At 47.1% G+C, this 23083-nt stretch overlaps 1 protein-coding gene across 4 annotated transcripts in view; it reads left to right on the top strand.

Annotated features, from left to right (window-relative positions):
- Positions 1–833: 833 nt before the first annotated feature.
- The window catches only part of Hlf (HLF transcription factor, PAR bZIP family member), a 56012-nt gene continuing 33762 nt past the window's right edge, over positions 834–23083 (top strand). Inside the window, exons 1-2 of one of the 4 annotated variants that reach the window (XM_034504965.2) lie at positions 834–1419; positions 3479–3814. In XM_034504965.2, coding sequence (XP_034360856.1) covers positions 1305–1419; positions 3479–3814 — 451 coding nt within the window. In that variant the 5' untranslated portion in view covers positions 834–1304. Of the gene's footprint in view, positions 1420–1912; positions 2058–3478; positions 3815–23083 lie in introns of those variants that run through there. The other 3 variants (XM_034504966.2, XM_076936031.1, XM_076936032.1) reach the window with 3 other exon arrangements.

Below are 23083 nucleotides of genomic sequence, written 5' to 3' on the forward strand. Positions count from 1 at the left end.
TGGAGATACTGTGGGTGGGTCTCAGCTCTCAAGTAAGGCATCCACTCTGCTGGGGTGTTCTCCCCCACACCGCAGGGGCCTCAGCACCAAGGTCAAAAGACTGGCTCTTCTATCAGCTTTCAAAAGGCCAGAGGGAAAGACTGCTGCCACAAACAAGATTCCCCTAACCTTTTAACGAATGGTTTACAAAATTATTTTAATTAGTATTCAGACTTTCTAAGTTGGCCCAATTACAGCCGTGCTGGGTCTTGTAAATACTCTTAATATTCATTTGATGTGTAAGTCTTTTGTGTCATCCTTCTGTTGCAAGCTAATGTCTGTCTTGTTAATTCCCTCTGACAGCGTGGGAGACCGTTCACTTCAGCTCAGTCTCCTGTCTCCATTCTACGTTTGCACACTGTTTAGAATTCAGGAAAGTTGATATTTTAGGTTGGATATGGAGTGGGGCCTGAAGGATCGAACTAAGCTCATCAGGAGCGAGGAGAAATATCCAGAAGCCATTCTCTTTAAGTCTGTCCAATTGCGCATCTCCTAAACTTGTCCTCTGGTGGGAAGCAGTGAATGAACCAGGAAATCTGGCACCTGCGCTTTTTGCAGCCCACCAACCAACGCTGCAAGGTCCAGAAAAACAGCGCGTGCGGCGATGCTACACACTCAGCCCTGGAAGGGCGTGGCGGACGGGCGGGGCTTATCTGGGCCCCGCCCCCGCACGCCTATCGGCGCGCGGTGCGGGCCCTGACGTCACTCTTGTCAGGGCAGCGGCACATGGACTGCCTGATGCGCTGAGCCCGGCGCTGCGGGGCCGCGGAGCGCGGGGAGCAGCAGCCGCGGCGGGGAGGGGGGTGGGGCGGGACGGCACAGCCTCGGGTGCTCGCGCGAGGGTCCGGGGCCCCGCGCTTTGCCTTCTGCTCATCTGCAGCCGTCTATGGTTTTTAAAAAAATTCTTTCTTTTCTTTTTACCTCCCCCCTTGCAATTTTGAACATTTTGCAAGACTGAGTGTTGGAGGCAGGTGAGAAAGAGCATCCTGCACAGGGTCGGAGGAGTCCGCGCCGCTGGATGCGCTTTCCCTGGGCTGTCAGCACTGAGATCCCGAAAGTTTTTTTTTGTTTGTCTGTTTTCTTATTTTGATATTTGTATGCTGATGTATTTACAGAGACAGAAGTGATATATATTTTTTTCTTCCTTGTCTGCACTGTTTTGAAAGCGAGTACTTTTGGTTGGCAAAGGACGGAGGAAAAAAAGCTCATCAACATTTCGGGGCGGCGATTGGCCTTCTTTTTAAAAGACAATTGAGTGCATCACGATGGAGAAAATGTCCCGACAGCTCCCCCTGAACCCCACCTTTATCCCGCCTCCTTACGGCGTGCTCAGGTCCCTGCTGGAGAACCCGCTGAAGCTCCCCCTTCATCCTGAAGACGGTGAGCGTCGCCTCGGCAGCTGGGCTTAGGGAAGGGGCGACACTCCCAGGGACCCCCTGGTCGGCCCCTCACCAGCATCTTTCTTCCCCTTGCCTCGCTTTCGTGAAATTCGGGGGGGGGGGCTTACTCTCTCTTTCTTCTCAATGCAAAGGGGATCCCTCCGGGGCAACATTTGAAATAGCGCTGGGAACCTGGCTCGCGGGCCTTTCTAGGTCTGTCCTCCTGCAGCGCAGGTGACAGGTGAACTTGACAGGTCCCGATCGCTGCTTTTAGGGTTCCACGGGAGACTAGTGTGTTTCTGGGACTGGAGAGGAGAAAGGGCGGGAGGTGGCAGGTTGGAGCCGGGAGGGGGAGGGGTCCGAGTAAATGGGGGTGCTCACTCGGCAGCCTGACTATTGGGATTGTGTTACTGTTTTGTGTTGTGAACTCACGCGGCGTGAGCGGAGAGGCGCTTTCTCCCGCAGGCCCGCAATTCACAAAGCGGGGTGGGGGTGGGGGGAGTGGTCTGTCGGCGGGAAGCGGTGCACGCCTCCAGCGCTGACACTTTCCCGGTGCTCTCTACCCGGTGGGAGGGGAGAGCTGAGCAGGCTCACGTGTAACCGCGTGCAGGAGCCTCCTCTGGCTTGAGCCCTTTCTTGGTAAGTCTCAAACCTTCCCTTGGCAACCGTGGCTTGGAGCTGAGGAGACGGGTGGGGTATGGTGGGGAGGGGGTTATGCATGTAAGACCTGGGCTGCGAACGCCACGGATGCCAGACAGATTTGTGTTTTGGGCCGGTGCAGTTTCTTGTCTTCGGTGTTGTTAATCACAGTGACAAACGCGAATTGTGCTGCTCCTGCATAAAGTCTTGAAAAGATTATTTGGCTGCAAATAGCTTCGGGGCGTTTGCATCCTTTTCCCTGGGCGAGAACGCCTGTTGCATTGCAAGAGTTGCTGGTACTTGATTGCGCGTACAGAACCCCCTCCCCCAATACCCTCCCGCACTGCTTCTTAGGGAGTAGCGTTTGGGAGAGAGCTTGTGGATGCGGCAGGCTTCTGTGGTCCATGTTTTAAGTCCAACTCTCTAATGAGACTGCGGAGGATTTAAGGATTCGAATGGGTGGCGGTGGGGCTACATTTCTCTAAGGGGGGAAAAAAAACAACTCAGAATCAAATTCTGTAATCCTTGATTCCACCCACACCTGAATATTGGCAAAATGCAGACAGCTCGGTAAAAACCAATCCGGTGGAGCTGTATTCCCAGGCAGGAAATAGCTGCATTCTTCCCCTCACAGAGTAGGAGACAGCACCTTTGCATAGGACTGCTTTGTGATGGGATGCATGAATGTGTGCTTTCTTCTTGTAAATTGGGTAATATTTAAAGGTTTGGGGGAAAGGAAAAAACCCACCTTTTAAAACTGACTGAGTCCTTTTGTTATCTGTTCCATTGGGATTCTAAGCAAATGGATGAGTTTGAAAGTTCTTCGCCCTACCCCTCCCCCCTCCCCCACAGGCTCCTTCTTTGATGAGAGCATCCTTATCTTCCTTGTAAATGGGGAATCATTGTAGTCTTGCAAGTTTATTGAGATAATACATGGAAAGGAATAACTTAGAAACTAGCCACATAGTATTAAGGGAAAGTGGGGGGAGGGGACTGCTTACTAAGACTAAGCACGAATCCCCTGGTTTATAAGTCTGAATGACCTCAGAGTCTTGCTGTCTCACTTTCTGAAAGATAGACATACCAAGTTATCAGTGGTCCCCTTTTTAAAAATCACATCAGTTGTATATACTCTCCGGGATTATTTTCCCAGCATAGATTTCGGTGACTTATCCCTTCAGATAACACACTGAGGACTGTTCCCTTGTTTTCATTCCAGATCAGTCGGTAGCCCTGTCCTACAGACCAGTGCTTTCTTTCCAAAGTAAATAGGAAGATGTCGAAACTCTAGATCCACAAAAGACAGCACTCAGTGCCCCCAGAAGTGGTTTTGTAACAGATGGCAGGAAGGCTGGTGACAGAATGACCCCTTTTCTTTGCTGTTTTTAAAAACAAAGCTCACCTCTCCCTTTCTTCTTCAGCATTTAGCAAAGATAAAGACAAAGGAAAGAAGCTGGATGATGAGAGCAACAGCCCGACCGTCCCCCAGTCGGCCTTCTTGGGACCCACCTTATGGGACAAAACCCTTCCCTATGACGGAGATACTTTCCAGTTGGAATACATGGACCTGGAGGAATTTCTGTCAGAAAATGGCATCCCCCCCAGTCCATCGCAGCACGACCACAGCCCTCACCCTCCTGGTTTGCAACCTGCTTCCTCCACGGCACCTTCGGTCATGGATCTCAGCAGCCGGGCCACTGCACCCCTCCACCCTGGCATCCCGTCTCCGAACTGTATGCAGAGCCCCATCAGACCAGGTAAATTCTGGAAGGTTTCCCCCTTTAGATGTGGGGGACGGGACGGAAGTGGGGAGGTTGACATGAGTAGGAGATCTTAACACACATTTCTAGACAGGAGCCCTCTCTTCCTGTTCCGAATAGCCTTCTCCTCCTTCAGTGAGCATGCGTAGCTCTCACCTGCAGAGTCAGAGTCGGACTCTATGGACGTGCCCATGAGAAGCTGATGTTTTCAGGTCTGGGGTTTGAATCCACTGTTCATTTGAATCAAGTCCCAGGGGAATTCTGAGTGATTGATTCAAAGGTTACAGTTTGTGATGCTCCAGCCTGGAGTTAATGAACGGGCTAAAGGGTTGATGTAAAATCCAGCCCATCTCCTACTCCCTTCCCCTGGCTCTGAACACAAGGATAATAGGATCTCACTGGGTAATTTTGGGTAGACCCCAGAAAGTTAACTCATATCCATTCTTCTCTGGTCTAAAGGGGTAAATGTGAGTAGATGTACAGGACAGTTCTCTCTCTCTCTCTCTCTCTCTCTCTCTCTCTCTCTCTCTCTCTCTTTCTTCCTTTCCTTCTCTTTCTTTCCTTTCTTTCTTTCTTTCTTTCTTTCTTTCTTTCTTTCTTTCTTTCTTTCTTTCTTCATCTCCTTTGGTCATTGACTACAACCAAGACTCTAAGTGAATGCAGGTTCTGTTGCCTGAGGCTAAGCCTCCTCCTTCTTAGCACTGTGTTCCTATGAGCCATTCTGCCTTTATATAGTTTTCAGTGTCATCACACTCACCACACTTATTCCACCTTTATCAAGGATTGTGCCCATGTACAAAGCCAGCCATGGTGGCAGATTTGTAATCCTGCTGCTGGGGAGATGGGTACAAGAGGGCCTCTGAGGTTAGTGGATAGCCAGCCCGGGCCAATCAGACACACATGCACCCACATGTACACATACCCCACCTCCCACATTCAAACGGGTCCACACATACACACACTTAAATAACGAAGAATGTTTAAAGAGATGACACGGAAGCATTACCGGGAAAGAACTATGCTTTAAAAACACATTGCCAAATGGGCAGGGGCAAGCCCAGACCGAGGCAGCCCTGGATCCATACCTTTAACACACCATAGGACAAAACAAGCAGGAAGAAAGATCATTGTATGGACAGGTACCGGGAACAAAGATTCAGACGGATAAATTGACAGGAAGGTCACTGATCGGAAGACGCATAGCTGCAGGGAAAGACAGAAAACGGGACAATGAGAGACTTGTGTTCACAGTTTCTGCTGAACTCTGTGTCCTCATGCAGAAATTTCGGTCACAGGCAGAACTGGGAAGGAACTGAGAGGAAGGAGGAAGAGAACCCCTACCTTTATAGGTTAGCCTGAAGTTCAAGTTCGACCTTTCGTAGATCTGTGGGCTTCCAAATAAATCTATTTTACCCTGTCTCCAAAATCCCCTTTATTTGATAACTCTAGGCCACAGGCTGTAGTGAAATGGCACTTTAACCGCCAGATACCCCTGAAGGCTGCATCACCCTCTTGATGTGAATTAGATTACCTGCTATGGAGAATACATAGTGCCAATGTCTTCAGTTTCTTCACTGGGAGAGGCAGCTAGCAAAATCTATAGCCTCTCCACACCGGATGTAATGATGTGTCTCGGGGAGAGAGCAGAGTCCCAGAGAGTGGGCACTGGCACTTCCCACATCCTACCTGAGTGACCATGGAAATGGAGGAATCTCTTGGAGCCTTGCTTTCCCCTTTAATAGAAAGATATCGTTTCGATTTGATGGGACTATTTGGGGAAAGATAGATAATGCACCAAGGTCAGATGGCTAGCTTTGGGTGTTCTGTTCATCTGAATGGTTGCGGCTGCGGCTAATTTTTACTGTTATGACCAGCGTTGTCACCTGAAATACATTTCTGAAGCCACTAGATACAGTTACATGGTCTTCCCCTTGGAGAGAGACAATGGGAGATTTTGACCAGTGAGCGAGCGTCATCTAGGGTGTTCCTCTTGAAAGTGAGAAATTAGGATCGTAGAATCTGCAGCTCAGTCACCTGTCAGAGCTCCTTAAAGTTCACAGTGGTCCATGACTCGGGTGATGGGGATTCCCCAGCCAGAGTTGCTGTCCGTAGCAAGGAACGTCCACGTGTCTTTGGGTAGCGTCTTATTAAGTTACAGAAGAAACATACCAAAGCATCTGAAAATAAACCCTCCACTTAAATATCCTTTCAAATGTAATAGAATAATATTTCAACACAGTTTTGTTCTTTGACTTGAGAACCAAGTAATATTCCTAACAGGAAAGACAAACCAAAGCTCTTTTTTAAAAATGGCAATAGATTAAAAAAAATTCACATTCTGCCATTCATACAATGTCGCTTGTGATACGGAGAAATGGAATTTTAGGGGACATGGGCTTGCTGGATGTGTTATCTCAAACAATCCAGCAAAGGGTGAAAGTTCTTCACTATTCTGCATAGCTCACAGGGGTGACCAAAATAGAAATACTCAGTGAATCTTGAGGAAAACGAGTCTTCAGAACAGAAGAGCACAGATGTAGCCAGGGGCATTCTGGGAACTGTGACTTCAGTCTCAACTGAGGTATCTCAACCTTGGCACGCTCCCTTGAGGGTAAGTCTTGTGGCATGTGACCTCGCGGGTTATAGGGACTTAAGGAACATCTCTATTTTCTTCTTTAGATGCCAGGGACACCCACTCTCCAGTGGCGGCAAACACTATTGTGCTTAGTCACATCACAATGTCCCCTGGGAATAAAATCACTCCTAGCTGAGAATTATTGTCCTGGACCTTCAATTTGGGCAGCAAAATCTAGCCTTAACTTACGCTACTATCACACAAATGAGTGCTTTTTATACTTTATAATACTCGATGGCAAATGTTTTGAGACAGCCAAGAGACACTGGGTGGCCAAGAAAAAAAATAAGTCATGTATTCATAAGAATGTTCTGCACTTTTAGGGGATAGAATGAAGTTGTCGGGGTAACCAGGAGATGATGCCACACAGTTCAAACGTGTGCCCTCAACTGCTTGCTCAGGATGCAGCTTTTGAGTTATGATGCTCAATACCATTGTGTCAGTAGTGCTACCTGTCTGGGTGAAAGCTAGTGAGTGAATCCAGACTGACGGTTATGCAGGATGAGGCCTACCTCAAGGGTATCTTGGAATGGCAAGGTGAGCATAGTTGTGCGTCTTGGAAACCATTTATCATGACTGCTCCCCAGACCATTTCCCTATGTCACACCTTCAGATCTGATTCCTCCGCATAGGTGTGTGATCAAAGAGTGACCCGATGTCCAAAGAAATAAAAATTTCCCCAAAGACCTATTCTAGAGATGAGTTGAAAGCTGTGGTGGGGATAGTGCCCTGGGTTGTCCTGCCCTTGAGGGGGAGAGTGGTGGGTCTTGGATTCAGGGAGCTCAGGGTTTCTGAGTGCAGCACCCTGGCTGTTCCCAGACCAGCAGGATGGTGAGACTCATTCTGTAGGCTTTGGCATTTGCGTGTCAGATTGTATCAGAGGTAGTGGGGGCAGTGGGCTCCTGGAGGTTGTATGCTGGGTACTAAGAAAAATAAGAATCTGTTTGCCCTGAGACTTGAGTGACTGCTTTAAGGACAGCTGTCCCTTTAGGGAAAGTCATCTATAGCAGACAAAGACAGAGATATTTTTAAACCCTGTGCTTGTAAAGATGGATTTGAAACCATTTCTTCTCGTGTGTGTGTGTGTGTGTGTGTGTGTGTGTGTGTGTTGTTCTACCACTTTAAGGCCAGATTCAGCTGAGAATTGGGAAATATTTCTTTTCAGTTCTGAGCCCAGGGACTGGGCTATGATGAAGGCCGGGTACACAGAAAAGTGAAAACCATGTGGTCACATGGGAAGAGGAGGACATTGAGCAAGTGGCATTGAGAGATGGGGACGGGGACACTTGCTGTAGATATGCAACTCGGAGTTTGTATCCTCTTCCTGATCACTGTCCTTGGTGGTAGGGCTTTGACATGGGAGGGAGTTTCCAGCTGTGTAGTTATGTGAGGAGCTCTGTGTAGGTGAATTCGGGGTCATGGGAAGTCCCACAGAGGAAAATGGGTGAAGCTTACTTTAAGGACCTGCAGGTCATGTAGTTTCTTAGCCAGTATATGTCCACCTGCTGGCTGAGACCCTGTGAGTTATGGTGTGATGTATACCACCTCAAGAATCTTGGAAGTTTCTACAAAGAAATTCAGAGGTGGGGGGTAAGTCCAAGGTATTCTGAATGTAGTCTCTTAGATTTGCTTATCTTGTCCACCATGCCCTGGGAGGGGACAGACTTGTCTTGTTCTCCTGTCCCAGTTGCTGGCATATACAGAATAGCAATCCCTTGCCTGTGACAAGAGATATTTGGGGAGGAAAGTGGAAAGCAAGACAGCTTAGTGGTAGGAATGTAGGCTTTGGGACCGGAGGTTGAAGTTTTCATTATAGACTCACCCTTGGCTTGCCAGCTCATTTTGTGTCTTCTTTTCTTCTTTTTCTTCTTCTTCTTTTTTAAAGATTTATTTATATACTTTATGCATGTGAGTACACAGTCTCCATCTTCTGACACACTAGAAGAGGACATAAGATCCCATGACAGATGGTTGTGAGCCACCGTGTGGTTGCTGGGAATTGAACTCAGGACCTCTGGAAGAGCAGTCGGTGCTCTTAACCACTCCAAGCCTCAGTTTACTTAGCAATAGAATGGAGGCTATAAATGCCATCCTCTCCATGGAGTTTCACCAGGCTTAAACAAGATAAAGAATGGCAAAATACAGTGAAGCTTTCAATACAGGGAAGCTCACTGTCCTTATGAGAGCCCTGACAGGGTTTAAAAAAAATGGCTGAGTTCCCTGTCCCCGTTCTCCATTTAGGGATTTTGTTCATCTAGTCCTCTTCCCTCTGCAAAAATAGGACATGCTTCTTTTTTTTTTTTTTTTTTTTTTTTCTTTTTTTTTTTTTTTTCTTTTTTAACCTCCCTCGGCTTGCCCAGCAATCATTCTTGTAGCGGATCTGACCTTTCTCTCCCTCCTGGGTTAGAACGAATCACTTTCCTGATGTTAACCTAGCAGTATTGCCTCTGGCTTAGCAACTCCTATTCTGCCTGTGGGAAAGAACCCAGCATCTGCCCTTCCCCCTCGCCCCCCCCCCACCCGCCCCAAACCCCAGCTCTCATGGGAGCCGTGGACACCCTGGCTGCCTGCCTGCAGGACCGTGTGCTCCAGGCACGTGGCCATGCCCTGTGGAGCTTGCCCAACTCTGGGTGGTGTGCTAGCTTGTCTCCCATCCCCCCACCCCGCCTGCCGCGCCCCCACCCCCACCCCTGCTTCCTTCTCTTCCCAGGAGAACTATAGCAAGTGCCAGTGAGCAGTTGTAATCCTGACCCTGGCATGATGAGGAAGCTGAGCTCCAGAGGTCCAGAGGGAGGGCCGTTGATAGGCCAGGGAAACCTGTTCTCTCTGGCAGCATCCAAGCCAGCCCCTAAGCCTGGCCCTCTGGCCTACCTCTCAGAGGCCCCATCTCCTCTATCTTTGCTGCGCTGTAGCTGTGGGCAGGATTCCTGGAGGCCGGCTGCTGCCAAGGGTCTTGGCAGAGCATTTTCAGTTCAGCGCTGTGCCTACCAGACTAGAAAAATAGCACTAGAAAGACAGAAATTAGGTGGAAGAGAGGAAGAGGTGGTGGGGGAGTCGGGAGACAGCCTGGATGACATCCTAACACAGAGTCCCGGAGGGTGAGGAGACAGCGATGATTTATTATGTGTCTCGGATACCTCTCTTCCAACTAGCACTAATCACTTCTACCCAGGAATCATTTTTTATGTCTTAGCAGTGAAAACGAAGGGGAGAAGGAAGATAGAGGAAGCAAAAAGATGGGAAAATGCATTAACAGCAACCAAAGGGTGGCGAGGGACGGGTGGTACGGTGCTTGGTTCTGTAAGGTCAGGCACACAAATATTTAACCGTTTTCATTTCTTGTGTTTGACATTCATAATCCCTGTAAACATCTCCACCTAAACCACGGAACCCCTGCTTTTGCCATAAACTTAAACTTCTTAAGATATGTGATAGCTCACCACAGATCACGTGTCTCAGTACGTCCCGGTTTGAGACATGACTATCTACATACAAGGTAGCAGTAGCTCCTAGAACATGGACTCCCACAAACAGAGCCAAGCATGAATCCCGATATGGCCATTACCGGGCTCCCACTTGATCCCAGGTAAATCATTTAAGTGACATGAGCATCTGTGTTCCCATCTGGAGTTCTTGAATAATTATAGGATCTTTTACGAAGAACTGGGAAGGTCATATGAGGCAGCGCATAAGCTCAGAACCTCGTACACAAGAAGTACCCCCTAACAGCCACTGCGAGCAGTATCTCCAATTGCCAGTGAGAGTCACTCTCTTAGAGGACTGAGCCTGGGACTCAAGTGAGTCTTGATACTGTCCTCTTGACCAGAGTTCAGGTCCAGGACTCTGGACTTCTCCTCCGCTTCTCTGGTTTGTCTTACCTGGCCCTCACTTAGCCTCTGGGTTTTATTTAGGTGATCTCAGGAAACTATGACTTTTGCTCACTTCCCCTCACAGGATTAAAAAACTGAAAGCAAGCAAACAGAAGGCATCTTGAAGAAATTCTTGCTTAGATTTATCTCCCAAGAGCTATTTGCTAGTAAACCTTTCAATGCCACAGCCTAATTTTTTATAGTAAGTTTTAATAAGTGCACTTGACCCTGACAGAGCGGAAAGCCAGGATGCTTCTTAGAATGTTGGAAAAGGAGAGTTTAGGTGGTCCCCCTGGAAACCAGCAAAACCATTTATTAACATGTCAGAAGATAACTCCCCTCCCAGTTTTCTTTCACTGTGTACATTCTTGGACTTCCTGAACCTTCCTTTTGCAAGGAGAGCCCAGCAGACTCCAGCATTTCCCGAAAGTCAGCTCTGCTGCCTTTCCCTAGTGCTAAGGGATTAGGCTAGAACAGAGAAGGTTGTAAGACACCCGGAGCAGGATGGACAGGCCCAGAAATAGCATCAGGCTCTGCTTTGTTTCGGTTGTGCTCCTGGGGGAAGATGGATGACAGGAGGATTTGGTTGCTCGGTCTTCAGAGGGTGGCCACTTCAGAAGGAAGTTCAAACCTGCAGGCACACAGATAAGTGCTAGGACAAGCTATGCCCTCAGTGCCAAGTGGCAAGTTTATTGAGACCTCAGGTGTCTACCGAAAAGAGGAGAGTGACATGTTAATGAAGTGGGCAGGGATAACATTTGAAACCATGGAAGGGGCTGGTGCCAGCCCTAGCTCACAGGAAGCAGCCATTGCTCAGGGCAAGTGTGCCCCAGGCCTGACCCAGTGCTGGGGACCCAGAAGTTAGAGAGCCAGGTTAGAGAGTAGGCAGTGGGGCGCAGAGCTGTAGAGGTACGAAGTCCACAGTGTGCTTGGGCAGCAGGGTCCAGACTCAGTGTGGCTGGTGCAGAATGTTCATCTGCAGGAGACCAGGAAGAATGGGAGAGTTCCATGGTGGTTGGTTGACCGTAGAGGCAGCTTCATGTGTATCATGCTTCCGAGCCTGAACTGTGTTCCAGAGGCGGTGGGGAGCCATTGGAGATTTATGAACAGAGAAACAGCATGTGAGTGTTTCTATTTGGGTTCAAGGTTAGATGTGAAACATTTTTAGAAACTTGACAATAGTTTCCTCTGGCGAACTAGGATTGCCTTATTTTTTCTTATTTTGAAAATAAACACTCTTCCTCCAACATCAAACAGATTTAAAAAAAAAAAAAACACGACGTTCAAATTGATCTAGATGAAGTAATTTCAAAACATGGGGTTTAAGTTTCACTTGTGAAGCCCATAATTTTGGTGATTGGGGGAAGCACTCTCTGGCAGGGAAATAGTTGGAAGGATTCGAACGGTTTAGAATTTAAATGCCCCAAAAGCAGAGCTGGCCTCATAGGAGTAAAAAATAGATTTTAATAAACTCGGCCCATTACTGTTCATTGCTTTTAAATGCCTCTATTTTATACGGCTTACTAGGTTTGCAAACAAGTATATTGAACCAATTTTTATGTGCATATTTGTGTGTGTGTTTGTGTGTATGTGAATGTGTGTGTGTGTGTGTGTGTGTGTGTACTTGCAACTGTTGGAGGGGCAAATGCCTCAGTGGCATAAGCAGTCCTTGATCATAAGGATTAATGGTAGCAGTAGTTTCAAGCTAAAAATATTTATTCAAGTTTCTGGCCAGGTTATTAATCTTGCTTCAGAAATGAAGGGACCACCACTACTTCATGTTTGCTCTCTGACCTTGTGTTTGCCGCTCCCTTCTTCTCTGAAACCAGAATGAATGTTCCTCCTGCTTAAGGTCTGCATATGTGTGAGGGAGATGGGGTGGATATTGGTAGAGAAGGAGGCTTGATGGGAGGTGAGAGGTGATGGGAGATAGCTGCTGAACAGTGCACACATGAAACGACTTCCTTAGGTTCCCCTATATGTGCACACTAAGTTGCCATTCCAGGAGGCTGGGAGATTTACGATAACCCAAAACCAATTTCCTTAAGTAAAAAAAATCAATCAATAAAAGGCAGCTGTATACTTTCACTTCCCACTGCATACACTGGACAGTCCCAGGGATGTTGACAGAATCCAGTCTCTACCGGAGAGGAAATTGTACAGCACACACTTCTCTTCCGCTGGCATCCCACAGGCATCCCAGTCAGTCACAAACTCTGTGACTGACTGTATATATGAAATTTTCCAGGATGTCCGCGGTCCTTCTTCTCCAACTTTAGCAGATATCATTACCATCTGAAGTTATCCTCTCCCCAGTCTCATGTTCTCTCATGAAAAAAAAAATAATAATAATGACTGGTCACACCAAGTTCCTAAAAGGTTTATTTTTAAAAGTTGAATCTGGCGTGTTTATTATTGTTATTATTGATGCTGGAAGGCTTCCGAATTTGCAGGTCTTATAATGAAGTATGGCTGTGTCTACTGGAAACCCCTTAGCGTTCCAGTCTTTCCCCATAGACCCCAGATTCCTAAAAACAATGAGTGTGTGCTACAGAAAGGTGCTTGTGGGACCCACAACACTAAATCATCTGTGACAGAATGTTCTTGCAAAGAGTGGAATTGCATAAATGAATCGGCAGAAATAAGTGCTTTGGCAGAACTCCTTGAGTGGGGAAGAGAGATGTTTGCTCTTCTAATTAGCTCTGGGTAGCAGTCTGCCTTGATGTCTTTGCTGAGAAACCCAGGCAGAGGTCTCCTTACAGGTCCGTTTGAGCTGCCACATTTTTAAAAAGTGCACACACACACACACACACACACACACACACACACACACAGAAGTCAAGAGACAGCCCCAGATGTCATCCTCATGAATATAGTCCACCTCCTCTGAGACACAGTCTCTTGTTGGCCTGGAACTCATCAATTTTGCTAGACTGGCTGGCCAGAGATCCTGCTGTCTTTGCTTTGCCAATGCCTGGATTACGATCACACACCACTGCTTTTTATGTGAGTTCTGGGGATCGATCCCAGATCGTCATGTCTGTGAGATAAACACTTTGCCAGTACTCCCAGGCCCAAAGCCTGCCACTCTCAGAGGGAAGGGTTAAGCATGCTGTCCATTCATGCACACCGAATGCCTCTTGAGTTGAACTGAGTGAGCAAGGAAGACAGAAAGTTTGCCAGTGAGGGAAAGGATGCCATGGGGCTCTGACCAACAGGAAGCCATGCTGTAAACCAGAGGAGCAAGATCACCCAGGTACACCATAGTCAGTTTTCCCAGGATAGAGATCATCATACCCCAAGGTATTACAGAGCTCTGTTAAGGATGTGAGCAAAGAAAGCCCTATGCTTGGCACTGAAGACTCAATTCACCTTATTCATTATGACAAGGACTTAAGACCACACCTTGTTTTTTGCTCAAGAGAACTATGAATCAGAAGAAGAAGTGTTCTCTAAGCCAATCACAGTAGTATTCCTCTACTTTCATTAAAGTTTAAATAAATTACATTTACTTATTTAATTGTGTGTGTGTGTGTGTGTGTGTGTGTGTGTGTGTGTGTGTGTGTGATGCATGCCAGTGAGCACTTACTGTGTGCCACAGTTCATGTAGGTCAGAGGACAGCTTTCCTTTCACAATGTATGTCCAAGGAGCAAACTCATGTTCTCAGACTTGGCAAGCGCCTTTACACGGTGAGCTATCCTGCTGCCGTCAAACTGTCTTTAAAAGGCCAGAAAGCCCTGGAAAGATCACAGGGGGAAAGGTAGAAAAGTAAGAAGGAGGAGACTGTCGGGAGAAACAGGGCCTGGGTCGAGTTGCTGCAGATGCAGCCCTCGCAGTGCGGACTTTGTGCCAACTGCCTAGGTTTCATTTCTTTACAATTGAGGTCTTTATACTAACCCGAATTTTCAGGTAAACTGAGTGTCATATTTCTTCATAGAATCCACAGTATGTTTAAATGGCCTGCAACATGCATGGGAATGAACACTTTTTAAAAAAGTTTTGATCAGCTGGGCAGTGGTGGCTCAAGCCTTTAGTCCCAGCACTTAGGAGGCAGAGGCAGGCAGATTTCTGAGTTTGAGACCAGCCTGGTCTACAGAGTGAGTTCCAGACAGCCAAGGCTATACAGAGAAACCCTGTCTCAAAAACCAAAAAAAAAAAAAAAAAAAAAAAAAAAAAAAAGTTTTGATGAATATAAAAATACATTTCATGATTAGCTTATGAATGAAACCCACCTAAATACTAAATAGAGAAAGCCAGTTACTAGTATCCAGTTTTATTCGATTCCTTAGATATTTTGTGTATACCGTAGCTAGTGTGGGTATTTTATAAACTAGGCATAGGAAAATGTTTGAGCCTGCTTGTGTTTGTGTCTTTTTTGACTTTCAATTTGTCTGGTTGTAGCATTGCATTGACTTAGATTTTATGATCATTTGATCTCCAATCAGTGATACTTGAAAAATTTTACATTCTTTGGTTTTGCATGTGTATAGTATGTGCATGTGTATATCATGTGTGTGCACATACACATGTATGTGTGTGCACCTTCTTCTGTTGCTCTCCACATTATTATTTGAGGCCGGACCGCTCACGGAGTGTAGAGCTCACAGAGTTCTGCCAGAGTATCTGACCACTGAGTCCCAGGGTCTTCCTGCCTCTGCCATCCTGGCCATGGCTAGGGTTACAGGTGTCCATGACACACCTGGCTTCTCTGGTAGGTGCTGGGATTACTAACTTGATTCCTTATGCTTGTATCACAAAGGCTTTACCCACTGAACAATCTCCTTTGTTATTTTGTAAAGAAAGATACTATGAAAACATAATCTGGGGGACACATTTGACTTACCAGTCCAGGAAGTAGTCTTTAAGGACTTTAACCATAATCATCTACATTGATGCTCTTAACCTCAAGTATGTATTAGTTGGGTCAAAGACCCTTGGACCCTTGGGACACTTCCTCCCCCCATCATCACCTATGGACTCTCATGGGAGAACACAGCTGTGGGAGAGAGATGCTGGCTGAATACTCTTCCACACCACTTGGGCCAATATACAGAAGAAAGGGATACAAAGAGGCTGCAGGTGACCAAGTGTACATTTGCACCTGTGGAAAGATGCACATGTTAGCAGTTCCATGGCTACTCCTTTTGCCGCTAGACCTTCACAGACAACACCAGCTTTCTTGAGTAGCTCCTCTAATCAGCACACTCAGCAGCTGGAACTCTCCTCTGTGTTCTCTACGCTACCATCCGACACTGCAGCAGTGTGTAGACAAGAGTGTAGACAAGAGAGAGAGCAGAGGTACATATCTCGTCTACTTTTGAGCCTTTCAACATGATGGAAGAAGATAGGTGATGCTCCCTTCTGCCTTCTTTTGAGGGGCACCTCTGAGTCACAAAAGAGAGATGGCCGCTCTCTTGTGGGGGCATGTGATGCTCTTAATGGCACTAACAAGTAGGACAGTGGGTTTCCAATGCCAGCATCACCACTGGCCCGGTGCTCCCTCTCTTAGGAACCTCGCAGATACTATTGGGGAGCACCCAGACAGACAAAAATGTGACTAGGAGAGCTCATCCAGGAAAAACACCATCCTTTTCTTCACATACAATGGAAACACACTGCATATGTGGATAAGTAAGGCGAGGTAAGGCTAACAGCAAGTTACATTTTGTCTCATCCTAGCTTAACGCGCCCTCGGCCTGTCTTCCATCCTTTCAGGTATCTCTGGACTCTCTTTATAAAAGATTAGGTAAAAGCCTCCTAAATTTAAACCAGATAAATGCAGTATGAAATCGTTGCCACATGCATAAGGGCTTTTCTTTCTCTTCCCCACCGTGAATGTGTGTGTGTGTGTGTGTGTGTGTGTGTGTGTGTTATAGGTGCATGTGGAGGCTAGAGGTTGACCAAGGTGTCTTTCTCAACCACTCTTCATTTTTTTTTAAATTCTTCTCTCATATATTAGATCCGACCTCCCCCAGATCCATCATTCCCCACCCCCACCCCCCCACTGCCCGGTCCCTACTCCATCTCCTCTCAGACAAGAGCAGGACTCCTGGGGAAATCAGCCAAACATACCATAATAAGCTATAAGACGAGGCATACACTGTCACATCAAGGCTGGGTGAGGCAACTCAGCAGAGGAAACAGGCTCCCACAGTAGGCAAAAGAGTCAGGGATAGCCTCCCCCCCACACACACACAGTTAGGATTTCCATGGGATCATCAAGCCACTCAGCCATAACCTAGATGACACCCCTACAGGTTCCTTGATTTCTCAAGTTCCTGTGAGTCCCAGTCAGTTGATTCAGCGCTCTCCTGGTGTGTCCCTGACCTCTCTGGTTCCTCCAGTCCTCAGTCGGACTCCTGAGCTCTGTCTAACGTTTCCCTGTGGTGCTCCGCATCTGTCTCCCTCAGCTGCTGGTTGAAGTCTTCTCTAGTCTCCTTGATGATGGGTTTGCTAGGCCCCGCTTTACGGAGGCAGGATCTCTTCTAAACCTGGAGCTCCCCAGTTGGGCTACTTTAGGGATCAGCTTGCCCAGTGGGTCCCATTTATGCTTCGAGAGCCTAAGGTTACAGGAGGAGCTGACACGCCTCTCAGGTTTTTTTTTATTTAATGGGGTCACTAGTGATCTGACCTTGGGTTCTCATGCTTGAAGAGCAAGTGCTTCATCTACCAAGACACGTAGTTCTGTAGCTCTCCATATCCTGGTTAAGCCAGGGGAGTGCTAAGGATTTTATGTAAACGGTTGATGCAGTGGGTTTCAACCTTCGTAATGCTGTGACCCTTTAATACAGTTCCTCATGCTATAGTGACCTCCAACCATAGCATTGTCTTCGTTCTACTTTATAACTGATATTTGCTGCTATTATGAATCGCAATGTAAATATCCGCGTTTTCCATAAACTGCTTGGGGGTGGGGTTAATGGACCATAGGTTGCGAGCCTCTGTTTAGAGAATTCACTCATACTAAGCATAATAGCGATTCTTGGAATTTAGTCTCTTCCTGGGAGGGTTGAATGGTGAGCCTACACTGCCAAAATATGTTTTCTTTTCTTCTCCATCAGCCCTTCCATCTCGACTACAGACAGCTTAAAAATAAATTGGGCATGTCTTGGTGGCCAGAAACCATGGCAATCGGGATGAAATTATTATCAAAGCAGAAATAACGAGCTTTGACAAAGCTATCCGGAGAAACACAGTCCTGAGAGCATCCACACACTTGTCTGGACCCTTATGTCACCAAATTAGATTGGGTTTGAAATCAGAGCTCTTGTTGGAAGTCATGAAACGTTGATCCCATTCTAAGCCCTGGTTTTCTCATCTAGAAATGGTGGCCTGCTTCACAAGATTGCCATGAGGGTTAAGTTACGTTAAACGTGATATCCATGAAACAGCCCGGGGCTGTGCCTACTTGGGAGTTGCAACTGTCATTTTAAGTCAGAGTCATAGTCTGTTGTTTAAATGAAACTTTCTAAGATGCATTTGTGGTTCCTAACTTTGGAGTATCAGTAGCAGGCTGCGAAGGCTGAGTCTTCACACGTTCCCCAATGCTTGCTTGGCGGCAATGAAGAGATCGCATATGTAGCTCTCCTGTGTGACTAGTTTACAAGTGTCCCCTCTCGTGCTAGCCACTTGTCTTAATTAGGGTTTTATTGCCATGACCATGGCAACTCTAATAAGGATCACATTTAACTGGGGCTGGCTTACAGTTTCAGAGGCTTAGTCTGTTATCATCGTGGCGGGAAGCACGGCAGTCTCCAGGCAGACATGGTGCTGGAGAAGAAGATGAGAGTTCTACATCTTGATCCACAGGCAGCAGAAGGAGGCTGTGTGAATGTGTGTAGCTTGAACGTAGATAACCTCAAAACCCACCTCCACAGTGACCCACTTCCTCCAACAAGGCCACACCTCCTGACAGTACCACTCCCCATGATCCAAGCGTTCAAACACATGAGTCTGTGGGGGCCCAAACCTATTCAAACCACCACAGCAACTCTCTGGGTTTTAGTTCTTTGTCTATAAAACGAGAACAGTGCCTGTCTTCCTCATGTATCTGTCACAGATGTTAGCTAGTCACTTAAAATGTGGACCAAGCAAAACTCAATGCAAAGCTCAAATTGGGTTGGCCTTATTATTTCCACTGGATCTGAAATGGCATCGGGGGAAACGTGGCAAAACCACTTCAAAGGTAGCCTTAGCCATGAAGAATGAAGAACTTGGAGTCAGCCGATCTAGACTTGGCAGCCACTGTGGCAGGATGAGGGTGTGTGTTTTTGGACAGGTGACCACTATTCTCAAGGTTCCTAACTGGTCTTGTCTGTGGAATGCTGGTACTGGTTGCAGCTCTGTGACTCTGTGTGCTAAGACTCCTATGAACTGTAACACTATTTTTCAAACGTGGGGCCAAAAAACAATTTTTTTAAAAGCCTCCTGGAGTCATGGTGCCAAGGAGGTGGATTGAGAAGCTGACAGCCTGCCATTCATAAGAGATTATGGTGTTTAAAAACCAAAGCTTAAATGCCAGGCATTTGAAACCATTTGAGGTGGGCAAATAATTAAAGCCCGTTAAAAACAACCTCGATTCTAGATGAGAACCACCGGTTCCTTAGACATTCCAGAGCAACTCCGAACCTCAGTTATCTGTCTGGAATCATTGCTCCAAGGGCTGGCTATGTGAGCAGTGGTTTGTCAGCCAGGCAGCATACAAGGCAGGGAGAGCACCCTCAAGGCTGCAGCTACGTCTTTTGATGGCAAGTTTTTTCCATCTGGGCTTTAGCCCCTTGATGCATCTGGATGCAGGTTTCTAGGACTGCTCCTGGTGTAAGTTTCGGCTCATAGTCTAGAATGCCATTTGAAAGATTTTGGGGCTCAGCCTTGATCCATGGAAAGAGTTCTGTGATTAATTAGCAATGTCTGCCATGCTTGGGTGTGGTAGTACCAGTGTCACATATGTGCTGTCCCTCCAAGGCAAGTTGGGAAGCTCCTTTAGGATGTGTCCCCTCCACTGAGCGGCAGATCAAGGACTTGGGGCCAGTGTTGTTTCCTGTGTCCTGGAAAAATGTTTTTTCAAGCCTCTGGCAGGTTCTGTTTTATTCTCTTGGGGAGGTTCATTCTAGTTAAATGAGCAGACAGAATGGAAGAAAGGAAGTCTGTTGATTCCGCTCCACAGTCACAAGACAGGAGCTGCAGGATGAAGAAAGCTGGCGATTCTACCATGTAATTCCACGGAAACTCCAATGAGGACCAGGCAAGGTGCCCCCTGGCCCAGCAAAGGCAACCACAGACCACAGACCTTGCCGGGCTGTGGCCAGAGGTCATGGCTCCAAATTCCCTGGACACTAGTTCCTTGGTAGACATCCAATTCTACACTCCATAGCTAATGGCCCCGGAGAATTTCCCAGTCTGTTTAAAACTGAGGGTGCCTCTCAGTTACCCATGCTGAGGAACAGAGCATTTGAGGTCTGTTTCTCTCCAGCTTTGGAATGTGATCTATGCTTTTGTACTGTTGATCTGCTTTCCCCGTGATGTTTGAGCATTTCAGATTTTTTTTTTTTTAAGAACAGTGGAAGGGATGGGGAGTGCTTTTTGCAGTCCTCAATGTGTTTTTCATAGTCAGCCAAATATGTCTCTGAGCCATCTCACTTTAAGCCTAGGAATGGGTACCAGTGGAATCCTTACACCTGTGCGCCATTTTACTGTGTGTTCCCTGGGATCCTGGTAGCGGTGCCACAAGGGGTGGATTCGGAAGTGTGTTGGGCAGTGTTGGGAGAAGGGGCCAGAGGCCATACACTGTCTCTGAAGAATCTACTAAAGACCTCACCCACCCACCGAGTGTAGGAAAGTGGCCCCTGACTTCCTTTGTTCCTTCTGCCTCCTGTGTTTTCCCATGGCTGCCATTGTGCTCTGCATACAATTAACTTTCAATTATCCCGAGCCTGATTAGTCAGTTTGTAGATTAACCAAGGTGACGGCTCACCTGGGTCTGCGAGGTGCTCTTCAACTCAGTCGATCTTGCTGATTAATTAGTTGGTTATGGCTGATTGCCTGCTCGGGGAGCCTGAAGCCCTGGGACTGGGCTACTTACAACAGGGGAGGCCAATGAAGGGACAACTTTCTTCTGTGCTTTTTGACTCTCTTTAGCTGGAGGATTTTCACAGAAAATCACAGAGAGCTCTGAATTCTCTAGCACAGTCCCCGAGAGGTTCGAATATAACCCTGGGGTCCCTGCTGCAATCGCTCACTCCACCTTTTGTTTCAACCAACACACTTTCCAAACTGGGAAATTTAAGTTGACCGCAGGGTGCTGTGAAATCTGAAAGGCATTGCAATTAGAAATCTAATATGTTGAATGTAGGCCCAGTGTACAGCAAAGGGGTCTGCGTCCCCCTCTTCCTCCTCAGTCTGTTAACTTCCTCCCTCCAAACATGTAGACAGACAGCCCCTTGGAACACCAAGTATTGGATCCTTTCTGAGGTCTGTGGAGGTCAAGACCATGGTGACAATGGGGGCAAGGTGCTGCCTGCAAAGAAAGGCAGTAGGTTCCTCGAGATCCCGATCTTCCCAAGGTGATTGCTTAGGATGCTTGTGATTAGATGCCATTGTTGTCCTCCCTCACAGAAAGCTTACCTTTCTGGGTGGAAGAGCAGAGCTATATTTTGTTGGCTTACACAAGGTCAGAATAAACTCTGTAACCTGCAGTCAGTCTTTCACCATGTTTGAGACCATCTTAGTTTGGGCAACAGATAACTCCAGTCTTATGGATAAACCTCAAGAAGGTGTCCACTGAGGAATTGGGCGTGTGGATCACAGAGAAAGAGGGAGCATGTGCACATCATATTTAATGGGGTTCCATAGGTTACCCCTACTGCATCAGTAGCACTCTTTGGAACACTCGACATGTCTTCCTCTCTGGGGTCTCATTTCACATTTCCCAGACCTTCATGTCATGGGCTCAGCTCCATCAACCTCTTTCTAGTCAGGGCCATGGGTTTCTTTGGTGTTTCGTGTTTTCCCAGGGCAGTCAGTGTGTATGTACAGTCTAGAGATCACATTCTATTAACACAAAGAAATCTGCTTGGGCTGCCTGGTTTTGCAGTCACGTGGAGAGAAATGTGTTTCTTTGGTCCGCCAGCCTGCAGCTCTCTGTGCAAAATACAGCAGAGAGCTGGGCACTGGGCCAAGCTTACATTTCACTTCAGAACACACTTTCGAATCACTCCTTGGCAGAACATCCCCGGTGGTGTCTATTTGGGGAGTAAGTTAGAGAAGTGTTGTTTTTCTCTTATGAGTGTCAGGAGATAGGACCTTTAGAACATGTTTTACTTTCTCTATCCTCGCATCTTCAGGGTGCCCAGATATCGGTGTGATCCAGGAAAAGGCAGCAACAACTGCCGACAGAAGCCCCCTTTTTGTCCCTGGCTGCCCTGCAAAAGCAGTGAACACAGCCTGCACTGCCAGGGATGGAGAAACTTAAGGCCGGGGTTAATAACATCAAAAGCAAATTTCTGCAACTCTGGGGCAAAGGAGCTACTCTCCCAGATAAAGCAACATTGTTGTCCAAATCTTTCTTTCCAAAAGATCTGAGACTTTCCTAAGGTTGGGCCTCAGCCAGCCAGCGAAGGAAGTTACTCCAGCGAGCCATTGGAATGGTAAATGCTATAAAAATAAACAAACAGACCTCTTCCATTCCCTTCTCTCTCCCTTGTCTATTTTTATAGCCCCCTATCCCGCCCCCAGGTCCCAACCCAGGTGTTTTTTAGCACTCTGCAGCACCCTGCCTGCTCCAGACTGCTCCTTTCTCCACCTCCACCTTCTCTGGGACCACGTTCACTAGTCTGCCTTCTGTAAAACAAAATGCCTAACTTCAAAATGAGGGCTCAGGAGACGGGAAGTCTAATTTAGTCAATCTCCCCCTGTTGCCTCTTGTTCTCTTCTTGTAAAGTGGCGACCTGAAGCCTCCCATAAGGCTGAACAATGAAGTGGCTTTGGGAATTTTAAACCTCCTTGAGAAAGATCAGAATGGTTTAAAAAACATTTGGTGGCGTAGTATGGACTTCTCTTTTCTTAATGAGCTAGACCCCTCTCATGAAGAGAAACTTCGTCTTTACTTTCCCTCTGACCCAGAAGCTACATAAGGATTTCTTCCCTCTCGTTCTAGCATTTGAAATTTGGGAAGGCTGGGCTTTCTGTCAGTACTGTGTGGCCAAGCAGCAACTGATGGGGACATAGAGAACCTTCCCAGGTAGAGGCATGTGCCTGGCTGCTGCCTCCTGGGCCAAATAGCCACTGCAAACCCCCAAACCCCATCACCTTGTAGAGGATGCCTAGATTCTCAGAGCCAAGCTGTAGCTTCCTGTTGGTCAGCTCCTGGTGAAGCCTTTGCTTACTTTGTAGAAGGCAGGTGACAGGGACCCATCCACCTGCCTGGAAACCTGTTGGTAATTAGCTTTAAAAATAATGCCAGGTTTGCACATGGCTGCTGGGTGTGTTAACTCAGCGGGGAGGGTTTACGCACCCAGCAGGGAGGGAAGAGAGTGTGTTACTTCACAGGATGACACCATGGCCATCACATTAGTCATTCCAGGGGAGGTTAGGTAAGGTTACCAAAGGGATGAAGTCACCTTGTACCTTCCAAGAGATCTGCAAATGTTGAGGAATAGCGGGAGTTCAGAGCCACGCCCCCTTCTCTTTCTATATCAGACTAAGGTATTTTGAACTCCTATTTTCTTTTTGGAGGAGACTGGCGATTAAACACACAGCTTCAT

Source organism: Arvicanthis niloticus, chromosome 6 (genome assembly GCF_011762505.2).
Source record: "Arvicanthis niloticus isolate mArvNil1 chromosome 6, mArvNil1.pat.X, whole genome shotgun sequence".
NCBI classification, from domain to species: Eukaryota; Metazoa; Chordata; class Mammalia; order Rodentia; family Muridae; genus Arvicanthis; species Arvicanthis niloticus.